The sequence below is a fragment of the Echinops telfairi genome, unplaced genomic scaffold (genome assembly GCF_000313985.2).
Source record: "Echinops telfairi isolate 266 unplaced genomic scaffold, ASM31398v2 ScPeMD7_7467;HRSCAF=8505_0, whole genome shotgun sequence".
Lineage (NCBI taxonomy): Eukaryota > Metazoa > Chordata > Mammalia > Afrosoricida > Tenrecidae > Echinops > Echinops telfairi.
This window is the reverse complement of record NW_022111367.1, coordinates 10635261-10648294: the sequence shown is the minus strand read 5'-3', so window position 1 is coordinate 10648294 and position 13034 is coordinate 10635261. Positions and strand designations below refer to the sequence as shown.

The 13034-nt window shown below is 50.2% G+C and overlaps 1 protein-coding gene across 1 annotated transcript in view; it reads right to left on the bottom strand.

Moving 5' to 3' along the window:
• Positions 1-236: 236 nt before the first annotated feature.
• PCCA (propionyl-CoA carboxylase subunit alpha) overlaps positions 237-13034 on the bottom strand; it is a 427069-nt gene continuing 414271 nt past the window's right edge. The window contains exons 23-24 of the mRNA XM_004704279.2: positions 3054-3131; positions 237-582 (exon numbers count right to left, since the gene is read on the bottom strand). Of these exons, the coding sequence (XP_004704336.1) occupies positions 514-582; positions 3054-3131 (147 nt within the window). The 3' untranslated portion in view covers positions 237-513. The remainder of the gene's footprint in view (positions 583-3053; positions 3132-13034) is intronic.

The following is a 13034-nucleotide window of genomic DNA, read 5'->3' as shown; positions in this document are numbered from 1 at the left end:
GGCCTTTAAGAAGTTATGAATAATCAGAAACGGGGGTTGAGTCCTGAACTCGGGAAAGACGTGAGGTATTCAGATTATAAAATGGCAAATGGTAACAATTAACTGGAAGTCGGGGGCCTGCAAACCTATATCAATTTCTTAAAGGCTCGGAAGGCACTGCTAGTATTTAAAGTCTTCTGGCACCGATGTATCCTCTTGTGTACATTGTCTTCATTCAAAAAAAGGGCAAACTAATATTTAGACAAATGCTCCATTTTATTGATTTAATTTTGACACTAGGAAATCTCACAGCAGAAGTACAAATCATATGTACAAGTATTTATATCAATAAAATTTTCCATTGGTGATTTTTTGGCAGAATACTGGTTTTGACTATATGTGGAATAAATATGGCCATGTAAAATCTGCCACACAGGAGTGTTCCTGTAAAATGCTTGAATAAATTGAGTGTGAGAGAATCATAACAACGAACGGCTAATTAAATTGGGTGGGGAGGAGAAGGCTGTAAGTGCTTCACTCCAGCTCCACGAGGAGATCCCCTTCTCCCACGGTGTCCCCCGGCTTGCACTGCACCGATCTGACCTTGAGTGGTAAGGGGGAGAGTCAGGTTAGTAAACGAGATGTTGGGGGGTGAGGAAGGTCCCCAAACCTCTGAGCATGAAGAGCCGTCTTCTCAGGCTCCAGGGGCAGCCCCCCTGGCCCCCACCCAGCAGACACAGGGGCAGGGCCTGCCCCCGGGAGGTGAGCTGGGCCTCCCCACGGCCCCTTTGTTGAGGGTGTTCTTGCTACAGTTCCCCCTCCGGCACCTTGCAGAAGTCAGGATTTCTAGCCAGCATCCTAAAATGCCAGAAACATTTATGCCAGCTGAGTCAACACCGGCCCGCCTCGTCTTTCTTGTGGATTTAGGTTAGAGGGGATGTGCTTTGTGAGTTAATGGCAAACTCACTGTAGTGTTTAAAAAAAAATTTTTTTTATATCATTTAAAACTGGTACCAATCACGAGGGGATACTCCCTTGCATGATCCTACACTTCTTTTGAAGGGAGATGAGATGCTCAGGTCTGTGGCCAGCAGACTGCCCTTGGTAGAACAACATGCCCTGAGCACCGTGGCGCTCACGCCCAGGAAGGAATGCCGCCGTCATTGAGCCTTTTCACTCTTCCCACCTCCAAACTGGGGTTCAAAGATTTCAATGTAATAAGAAGGGAGGAAGGTGGGGGGGGGAGGGGAGGAGACAGTTTATTTGATTTCTTGGAGGCTCTTGCTTGGGCATGAAAATCAACAGTGGGTTAGTACTCATTGGCCGTATGGGCAACTGGCAAAGGCCGGAAGCACCAGCTCTGATGTGGCACACTCGCTCGTGTCCCCTGCAACTCCACCGTGAGCAGACACCAGCCTTCTTTGCTTAACTGCCAGCCGGCGTGTTTAAGAATGATGTGAACCTGCACAAGAAATCCTTCAGGGCCTCTGCCAGCAGACGCTATCGGATTCTCATGGAGGTGGCTTTTTAAAAAGTCATCTTGATAGTTCCCATATTTATACTTGGTAGATTTTTAATGGGGGATCTATTTCCATGGTCAACCTTTTCTCTGGGAGGAAAAATGATCCCCCGCTTGGCCAGAACCCTGCGGACTGGGTCTTCTGACCCCTCCCACAGTACCTAGCTGAGTTGGAATCAAGAGGCGTGGGGATGGGAGAGGCCAAGGGACAGACAAGGCTGATTCCAGTCAACAGAGGTTGGGCCACAGTAGAGACTTCACTGAGACCCCCTCTCCGGCCCTGGAAATGCAGCTCTGGGTGACTATGGTGAGGGGCCAGTGCCGTGTCTTCTGAGGCCCGGGCCTCAGTGGGCAAATGACCTGTCCGGACACATCCTCAGGAAGTAGGATGCTCCTCCTGAGGCCAGCAGCAAAGGACCTGGGCATGCCTCGGCCAAGTTCTCAGCATGGCTAGAAATTCCAGGGAGCTACTGAAGCATGAAGGTTAAGTAAATCATTTCAATGAACAAATGCAAACGTGTCTACACTAAAAGACACCAACATTTCCTGATTTACTTATTTTTAAGTCGTCAAATTTACAAGTGGGATTTTTTAAACCAAAATAAACAAACAATGCAAATCCTATCATTTGACAGTGAGTACAAATGCTTGCACCCCTCTTCCTGCCCACTCAGGGGACCCCAAAAGGCTGCCAATGGCTTTCATTTTCTTTGGGGGGTGACAGACCATGGACAGGCAGGGGTCTGCATGTCTGACCGTGAACGTTTGGTGACCTGATGGTGTTTCCTTCTCTCTGCCACAGCGCACATGGTCCCTTGGGTTTTCTTCCCGGGAGTACATGACTTGCAGCCCCGAAACTGTCTCCACCCTCATCTTCCAAACCCAACCCCCCTTCAGGAAAGGCCATTTTCCTCCAAGCTGTGTCTTTCTCTCAGAGTGCTGAGGTTACTCATCCACAGGACTATGGATTTTTTGCTTTTTTTTTTTTTACCCTCCAAGGAGAAAATCTTAAGGAATTTTACTCTGATCGAATTTTAGCCCTAATTCATCTCATTGGTGCCCGCCCACCAGGCCCACCCCCAAATCATTCAGCTTCCACCTGAGTACTGGGGGATTTCAGCAACTCTTGATCGAAAATGGAATTGCTCTCTTTGTGAAGAAAAGATCATAAAGAGTCGCGTTAATTTCTGCAATCTGTAAGACCATTTCCTGCTGTGTAACCTAAGTCTCAGATAACTAACTGCCTCCAAGACAGATGTAAACATTAAACATTAAAGCGTCCTCAATTTGGAAGGCATGAAGGTGAAGAGCAATTGTCCCGGAATGACCTGAGATAACAGCAGCTCTTATTGGAAGGTCTGCTTGATGTGGGACAGGGGTGCATGCATGTAGAGGGTGAAGTCCCCCCTCTCAACGTCCCCGTCTGTGAGGGCAAGGTGGCCAGGGTGATCAAGATGGTCCCTTTCAGGCAAAGGGGTAGGTGCTGCTTTGTGTGTCGGTGTGCACGTGTGTGGGGCCAGGGGGCGGGGTGAGGGGGCATGTTGCAGAAACATACCTTGCCAGTTTTCCCAGCTGCCATACTGTTCTGCATCTTCATGGCTTCAATCACGCAAATCTCCTGGCCTTCTACTACCTGGAGAATGCAGGAAAGTGAAGAGAGGATTTCAGAGCTTCTGATGAGCAAGCAATACGTAAGTGATGCCATTCAGAGCTCCTTTGCCACATTCTCCGACATTGTATACAGACAGCAGCACTAAGTTCACCTTCATGTGGAACAAAACTCACAAGCGTGAGGGATATCAGGTGGGCTGGTTGGTAAGAGACTCCTGGAGTCTCCCAACTGTGGACCTTGCTTGGTCGCCCTTCAAGTCAGGGGCTACACTCACCCCCGTGGCTCCTTTTTCAGCCAAACAATAAGCAGGTCTTTACAGGGAGGGGATATCACCACCAGTGATGGGTGTACACCTGGGAGCCATTCACCTGGGAGCAAGGAGGCAGCCTCCCCCTGGACAAAGTTCCAAGGGGTTAGGAAGGAGGGGTGGGGACAGGACACAGGGAGAAGGTGGGATGGACGCTGTTACGCTGAGAGGATGGCAGTGGATGTGATCAAACAGAAGGTGTATGAATTGATGATCCGCTCTGTGAACCTTCACTCAACTCACAAGGGAAAGTGTTGTTGTTTTTGTTGTTGTTTTTTAAATTATTTTATTGGGGGACAAGGGGAATTTTAAAAATAAATTTTAAAAATTTTAAATAAACAAAAAACAACCTGAAGTTCATCTTCAGGAGATATCAGAGAAAGACCACACACACACACACACACACACACACACACACACACACACACACAAAGGCAGTGCAGGTTAGAAAGCCAACCCCTAATAGTGGATGTGCTGGTTGTGGGCTTCCCCTGGGAATCTCTGACCCGACTTTGCCACAAACAGAAGATCTTCCCATTGAGAATAAGCAAGTCTAGACAGACAGACAGACAGATTGTGGTTATTCAGAGAACAGGCAGTGAGTGCAGGGTTCGACTGCGGGGTGGTGGTGACAATGTCCTGCTACCAACTGGTGCTGGAACTGAGTGGCCTAAATTCACTGAACGGTAAGGACAGTGGAAAGGAGTGAATTACATGGGTGGCTCAATCATTAAGCACTGAGTTGCTCCCCTAAAGGACAGGGGTTCTGATCCTCCACCCCATGTGTACCAGACGACGGCCTAGCGCTCTGCTCCCGTCACGATTACAGCCTAGAGAGGCATACTGGGAAGTTCTGCTCTGTTGCTTTGGGCAGCTACGAGTTGAAGATCTGCTCAAAGGGACCAAGCAACAACAATAAAAGTCTCTTACAAGAAGACAACTGCAGTTTTTAAGTCTACAGTCTTAAAAAACACATGGCGTGGGATGGGATGCTGGAACAGTAGCTCAGCATCAAGGCCTCGAGGACCACGGCCCATCCTTTGAATTGATACAAAGACCAGCAAGGAGCAGGGTCCCAGAAAGCACCTTCCAGTGGAAGCCATGTTTTGTACAGCTGCCCCCATCCTCTTGCAAAGCCAGCAAGAGGCACACACCTGCACACTGGGTTCTGATGTCTGCCTTTCAGCAGGACGACGATCCAGGCTGAAGCACGGAGAAACCCGCCAGAGGTGCGCCCAAGGCTTCCATCCAGGCACCATCAGTGCCTTGGGGCCTCCCAATGCATCTCTTCCTTGATGGGTGAGCATCAAGGGGTTGAGCTGGCGTTTCCCAGTCTTTGACATGGGGGAGGTCAGTTTCTTAAGGCAATGAGTTTGGGGGGATGTGGGTGGGACCTCCTGGTGTGGGGCCCCTGCACCATCTCGTCTCAATCACCGCGGCTGTGCTCCCCACAACGCCACCCAAGTGCCTGGAGAATGTTCTTTCCTGAAATCCTCAGATGACCTCCAAGGCCCCCTCCGGGCCCCCCATGTGGCACAAGCTGTCTTGCTGGCACAGACAAGTGCCTGGGAGCCCTATGTATTTCTTTCCTCTGCTGTTCAGGTGGTGGGCTGTTTTTTCCTGGCACCGAAATATAGGAAGAGCGGGGATGCCAAAGCTTGAGTGCTGGCACGGAGGAGAGCTACTGTGCGGAAGAGCTGGGCTTTGAAGCATTGTGCTCACTGCCCTTTTTGATTCGCCTTCACCTGGCAGCTGCATTCCACGGAGGCCGGAGGCTCAACCGGTGAGGGGCAGAGTGAGGGCAGCGCCCAGTCAATGCCCATGCCTGGATGAAGGCTGACCGCGTGGCTCTTCTCTCAAGCAGGCATCTTAGAACCTTTCCCTCCTCTTCAAAGGCAGGCAGTCATCAGGAAGGGTGGCAGAAGGGCCATTTCCACAGAAGCAGGGCCTGCCTTTCGTCTTTGTGGGCAAAAACCCTGGTAGAGCCAGACTGTGGCTTCTTAGAAGATAAAGGTCCATCCCGAACCCTAACCAAGGAGGAGCCAGGCAGGCACCGGGTCCAGTGAGGCTTTCTGGGAAATGAATCTGAAACACCACGGACACTCCATCCAAGTTAGTAGACAACCCTTCACCTTGGAAGTTGGCCGCTACCTCCTTCACAGAGGGAGGGGATGGCGGTGACCCACCAAGGTCTCATCTGCTAGCAGTGGGAGCCTCAGGCTGCTTGGAGGGATCCTTGAAGCCCCAGCCCCATCAGCCCCAGGGATGGCACAGCCCCTCCCCTCTGCCTGCAGACAGGGCCTCTCACAGGTGCTCACCCCTCTGCAGCTGCCCTGACTCGGAGGGCCCCACGCGCCTTCTTCACACAGACCGACAATCACAGCCAAACGAATGCAAGCCATCGTCAATGGTTGCATCAAAGGAGCTTGGGCCCGGCCACACAGGCAGTCAGACACCCTCCACTGGAAGTGGGAGGGTGGGGAAATGAGGAGCTGGGGGTCAGTGGGTTGTGTCCACTGACCCTTCTTCCTGGCCAGCCCTTGGACATATGGGTGAACGCCAAATTATTAACCAGAAAACCAAATGAGTGACGGCGCAGGAGAAGGTGGCGAGGGGCACGGTTCACAGGCATTCTCCCTGGCGGCGAGCTGCTGGCACCTTTGATGAGAGTCTCTCGGGGTCCCAAGCGACCCAGGTCTGCTACCCCACCACCAAGCTGGGCCCCAGGATCAGACCCTGGCTGCTTCCCGTTCGTTTTCATCCCTGGTTTTCCCTCCCTCCTTCCGCTGCAGCTGCAGGTCTGTTTATGTGATTTGGCTCTCAGGGAAATCGTGAAATCCTGCCTCTCCTCCCACTTCGAGCTACCGGGGTTGACTGCGTGTGCTCCTGCGTCTCTGAGAAAGAACCCGAGGACGCATGCGTGAGTCTGATCTGACGTCCAGTGGTTTCACCCAAAAAAAGATCCCAGTCAGACGAACAAATGTGGGACGCTGGTTATGACAAGGAAAACGCTTGCCGCTCTGGCCGAGCCAGTGGCGCGGGGCTCATTCCCAGGGCCTATTCCCAGCCAGGCCCCGCTCTGGGCAGGCCCCGCTCGGGAATCTGGAAGCATCCTGTGGAGTGGGCCCGCTACTGCCGAGACCAGTGGGCACCCTTCGCCTGCTCCTGGTCTTTCCCTGGCTGTGACGGGCAGGGAGGGAGGGCTTGGGCTGGTGGCACCTCCCGGGTGTCCCCCACGTGCTCAGAAAACCAGTGTGCTTTCCGTCTGCCTGACCCCCAGTTGGCGGCTCAGGGTCCCAGATGGGGTTCCTAGGAGCAGAGAAGGGCCCGACTCGGTCACGTGGAGGCGTCGGTGGTGGCTGCTGGCCCCTACCTCGCACTTGCTCAGCAGGCCGGTCTCCTGCAGGTGCTCTGGATCCAGCCAGCGTGGTCCGGGTGCACGTGTGTGTTCCCGCTTTCGGGGTGCACAGAGCTGGCTCCTACATACGCTCAGCTCACATGTGTGGGACCTGCTCCAGCCAGGGCCCTGGGCGCGCACTTCTGTGAATCATCTCATAAAGACTGTGGTTGTGCCAGGGTGTCTCCAAGATGCGGCTTACACAATGGTCACAGCGCCGACAACCAGTCGGTTTGGTAAGCCTAGTCCGCCCGATGCAGCCCTCTGCCCTGCGGTCTAATCGGTGTAAAGGTGGTAGCCCCCCAAACCTGGCTCCTTCCTCCGGCCTCTGAGCCAGGGTCAGCCCGTTCGCATCCCACGTCAGAGGGGCGCTGCGCAGGAAGCTCGCGCTTGCCTCGCATGCACCGGAACAAGTTGGCTGGCGAGAAAATTCGGCCCATTTACTCAGCAGATTTCCGCCTGTTGGGGGGCTGACTGTCACCGGCCTTGCTCCGTGCTGAAGACTCTCCGACACCTCCAGCTGATGATTAATTGTGAGTGATGGGAAATAAAACCCAGTAAAGCCAGCTGCTGGCCATGGTCGGCAAAATGACTATAATGGATATAGGCTGCCAATTTTCCAGTTTCACTGGCAAGTCTTCCAAGTGTAATTAAGGGAAGTTATAAATGATATGGAAATCTATCAAGTCCCATTTATTTTCAGAGGGCTCTGTCCCCAGAGACTTTTATCTTCAAGCTTATAGTATGCTTTGTTGTGCTAATGATTTAAACCACTTCTTATTTCTGATTAAAGCCCCCAATACCCTTCCACCAAGTTCTCCTCATTCCTCCCTCAAAGATGAAAAGACCCAGAAAGCTTTCCTGGGCCCCGCAGCTCCTCCTGGCAAACGGGCGGCCACGGACGAGCCACGTTTGGCAACGGGAGCATTCAAACGGCAAGCTGCGCCCGGCACCCGCCGCCGGGGCGGAAGCTCAAAGGGCGGGACGAGGAAAGGGGGGGGGGGGGACGGACTTTTTTTTTTTAAGCAAAGGAAAGGATCCCCCGGTCAAACATAAAAGGGAGCCCCCAAAAGTAAAGGCTTGAAAGCGGCTGCTCAAGACCAGATATTCATCACAAGGTGGTGTGGCTCGCTAATGTTGTTTGATTTGGAATAAAAGCATGAAAATGATGGCAAAGGCCTCAAATTGGAGACGTAAAGGATGACTGCACAGTATTCCATTTCTCAATTTCATCCTTCAGAGCCACAAAATGGGGGTGATACAGTGACTGGATGAGATTTACAGTAACAGCTGTGGTCTTCCCACACAAGGGAGGCCCTGCTAATGGGCTCAGGTCTGTTTGGAACAGACGGGGAGTAACAAAACAAGGTTCCCTATTAAGAGTGTGCAGTGATATTTCTGATAAAGAAAATGGTTATGGGAGTCAGATTTCCTCTAAGATGGGCCTCTGCCCTCTTTTGTCGCCCCAAAGCGGGGCTGTCTGAAGGGGGCTATCATTTAAATGGAGGCAAGAAGGCATCAATAGCATAGACTGCCCCCTACCCCCCACCCCACCCCCACCCCCGCCCCCCAGAAGCCTCCGCTCTCTCTAGCAACTGTAAAGAATGCATAGGAAACGGTGCCAGTGGCATATGGCATTCTACTGTGCTAAACATTCATACAAAAGACAGGTTCATCAGTCATTGGAGTATCTGGATAAAAAATTAGCTCCTGATGGATGGTATTTGGAGCTTACCTGCTGCTAGTACATTACCAGAGAAACCCAGGTTTTGAAACCCACATGACATTAGAAACTGCAGACCATGAAATATGACACGTGCAGGAGCACAGAATGTTCGCCAGATTATACAAAATAATAAATAAGCTATTTAAACCCTCTGCCTAAAATTGGGCCCGCTGCAAGGAACCCTGGGTCACTTCTACGCAGGCCAATTAATGCACAGCATCTGCTGTATAGAAACAGGGCATGAAGCACTTCCGAATGATTTCAGCAATTAAAAGAAAACTGTTTCCTGCCTGTTCAGACAACAACTGTTTCAATGCAACAGTGAGCACCAAATCACTGTGTGCAGCTGAAAAATTAAGTCCCCTCTTTTGGGGAAGTGGGGTGAGTGGGAGGAAGAAATTTTATGGAAACGGGAGCCTTCTTTTGTTGTCCTACATTCTGTGTTTTTCTGCCAAATTAGACAGACGGCTTGAAGGGCTTACCGGCCCGCTGTAATCTCTCCTTCTGCTGCACGGGGCCACCATGCGCCACCCCCCCCCAAAAAAAAACACAAAACAACAACCCAGGGATCAATATCAACCCTGCTGACTGCACCACAAAAGTGGAAACCCTTCCATTACATTTTCTACTTAGAACACAGGTGCATGAGTGTGCTGCATTTTAAGGCCCTCGGGTCTGAAGAAAGGCCCGGAAACAGCTACAAGGGAAAAGGCGGCTCCGATTTGGTTCAAAGGCACCGGGAGCATCTGATTAGAATGACTTCCTCTCTCAGAGCCACAAAGGTAGGCTGATAAATGTCCCTGGATGTTTCCTGAAGAAGTGTGTGTTCACATCCCAACATCTTCACGTAGAGGAGAGGGAGAAGAGGCCCCAGGAGGTTGTGCATCATTTAAGCAATGATGGAACCACCCTCAAATCACCAAGAAAAAGAAGGCAGACTATAGAAAGAAATGATTTCATCTTCACTTTAAGGCAGCGGTTCTCAACCTGTGGGTCGCGACCCCTCTGGGCGTCAAATGACCCTTTCACAGGGGTGGCCCAAGACCATCGGAAAACACATATTTCCGATGGTTTTAAGAATCGAGACACTGCTCCTCTATCTGTCTCCCAATGGGTCCACCCACACGCACATACTCCCACATACGGGTACCTGGCGTGAAGATTGTTACCTACGCTACACCATGATTCAAGACAAAATTTCATTTATTTGTAATTAGAAATAAATATTTCACAATAATTACATATTTTTGTGATGAATCACTATGCTTTAATTATATTCCATTTGTAACAATGAAAATACATGCTGCAGATCAGATATTTACATGGCGATTCATAACAGTAGCAAAATGACAGCTATGAAGTAGCAACGGAAATAATGTTATGGTTGGGGTCACCACCACACGAGGAGCTGTATGAAAGGGTCGTGGCATGAGGGAGGTGGGGAACCACTGCTTCCAGGGGTTCTTTCCTGGGTTGGACACAGCTGGCTTACTCTGAAGGGCTGCGAGGAGGTTCCTGTTTGCCCCTGGGCTCGTTCTCTGGCTCACGGGGCCGTGTTGTGGGCACCAAGGCAGGGGGCCAAGATTCCGCAGATGGAAATCCAGCGAGTAGTGGCCAGTTTAAAAGGAATCCCTTGTTTTCTAATGGAGTGAAAAACGGCGCTCCCCTTGCTTTTCAAAGTAAAGCTCCAAACTGATGCAAGGCCTACAGCTACAGCTGGAACTAGTCAGCGAGACTCGAGCACACCAGTCTGCATGCTACTCCTCTGTGGAGGATCGGAGTGCACAGGGCTCAGGCAATGCTGAGAGGAGATTTCCAATCTAAGGTAGAGAACTACCATCTTCAGAAGCATCCAAATCCAGGCTGACAAATCCCAAGCCTGGTAATCTCAAAGAGAGCAGACCTTGAAATATAAGCCGAATGTTAAACTTAGGAAAGTCTCTGCTATAGCTAATCTTCAAGTTCATTTACAAAGCTTGAGACATTTTCTCTTGGATTGATAATCACCATTGAGTAAGTTCACTGAGGAGAAGCCCTGGGGGCGTGCAGGTTACTAGCTGGGCTGCGATCTCAGAGTCAGCAGTTGGAAACCACTAGTTGGAGCTGCTCTTCGGGGGAAAGACGTGGCCCTTCTCCTGTAAAGAGTGACAGACTCAGGAACCCACAGGGGCAGTTCTACCCTGTCCTCTAGGATCATATTGACTAAATGATAAAAATTCCCAACGTGTTACCTTCACAAAAAATACAACAAAAGCAAACCCTGAAAGTTTAAAAGAAAAGCTACCTTCTTCACCACAGAGGGCCTTCAGGCAGTTAACAAACACAGGAAGAGATGTCTGCGACCAGGAGCCTTCAGAGATGGCAAGTCAAAGTGCAGTGAGAGATCACCTCAATACAATGTGACCAAGACCAATGGAGACGCCGAGCGGTACAAGAATAGAGGACAACGGTAAATGCTGGATGTAACATGAAAATCTACAAGAACAGTAATAATGCATTGTAAGTGGTTACAGAGGTAGTTGTGCATGCTATATAATGGGAGAAGGTGAATAAGGGGATCTTTAAGTGCACCTATGGTATAGTTGTGTATATTTTGTATGTGTAGAAATAAATATATTTGTATGTGCTGCTTGTATATCCACAAATATCACGGAACAGACAAGAGGCATAGCTATGGAACCTTCTTAGAGTTTTTCATACATCTCATGGGACTGAGTCACAGGGCTTGGCTCAGGGGACATCTTGATCGACTAGCATTAACACTGCATGGTGAGTAGCAATCTGGGGTCTTACAAGCTGTGAGCAGTCATCCAAGATACAAGTGCTGGTCTCTCTCCACCTGCAGCAAAGGAGAGGGAAGGGAACTAAGCTCTGGAGAGAAATCCATCCGCACGACTAACGGTCGCACGAACGGCAGTTTCTTCTACTCAGACCAGAAGAACTAGATGGTACCGCTAGGTAGCTAGAAACAAGAACAAGAGGGTGGGCCCAAGCCGGAGCCAGGTGAGCTTAATTCAGCCAATGGGGTCAACCAGTACTGTTAACCACGCCTCCCAGCTGAAGGCGCTAAAAGGCCGGGACCTGGAGACCACCGCCCCTTCCCTAGGCTGCTCCACTTTCGGCTTGGCTGTGCTATGGTCCCGCTCGCTCTGGCCTCAGGCCGCCATGTGTGGGTGTGCAATCTGATGAGAGTGCCAGTGTTCACTGACTGTAAAGCCTGAAACTTCTTTTATGAAAACCCACTTGGATCACAAACCAGGCTTCGGCGTGAATTCTTTCTTGTGCAAAGCCAAGGACGGAGGCCTTTCGCACCAGGGGAATCGAACAGTAAGTACCTGGCTCCCACTACCAGTCACTCTAGGCAGGGACATAACAGACTGTCCCAGTTGGGAGAAAAATGCAGAACAAACCATAAATTCATTTAAAAAAATGTTTTAAAAACATTTTACTGGATTGATCGTGTCTGGAGGTACCTCAGACTATTTCCTGAAGACGCCCTTTTAACCGGAATTGAAATCATCTCTAGAGGTCACCTTTCAGTCAAAGATTAGATTAGCATCTAAAATAAACAAAGGAGCCCTGGTAGCTGCGAGTTGGGCTACTAACTTCAAGGTCAGCAGTTTGAAACCACCAGTCTGCTCTGCAGGAGCACGACTGGGCCTTCTATTCCTGTAAAGCGAAGTTACAGTCTCAGAAACTCACAGGGGAGCACTGAATGGATGGCAGTGAGATCTGAGTTGATAAAATAAACATTAACAGCGAGCAAGAATGTGCTCCTTAGAACAATCAACTTTGTGAGGCCACACGGCCAGCATTTGCCCAGGAAGGCAAAGTGGGAAGGAAAAGAGTTTGGATGGAAACAGGGAGGCCAGAGTGGAAATGGGGAGGGTGGCTCTATTGGCGTGGGGGTGGGGTGCCAGGGAGAACCATTTGTGTATGATTTGTTGAATGAGAAACCAATTTGCTGTGTAAACAATTGAAAGGTTTGAAACTGAAAAGCAAAACAAATGCTCTCTAGGAGAGATTAAAAATGTGAGATTTGGATCCAGGGCAGTGGTCATGTCTGTAGAAGGCCACACAGGAACTAGATTGAGGAGAGGCATGCTGGGCGACGTTTGATTAAATAAAATCCAAAGCAAACAAGACAAAGCTGAACAGAGGTCATAGGGGAGCTTGCCACGTGATGCCCCAACTTCCCTTACATTCGTGGTAGTCCATAGTCCAAAAGTGGTAAACAAAGGCATGGATCTAACTGCACCCGCATTGCAATGCCGTCTAAGCCCTGAATGGGAAAATTGGCTCTTTGTCAAATGAACTGCTTGAATAACCACTGTTGTAAAAGATGTAAGTTTAAATGTTGCAATTATCATAGGATGGGAAATCAAGGAATCCAGGAACGGGGAAAAGCTGTCAAACAGCCCGGCGAGTTCCTGCGCCAGGTGTGATGCGGCACCTGAAATGGTGAGGCCCGCGAGTTGGCCAGGCAGACACCCC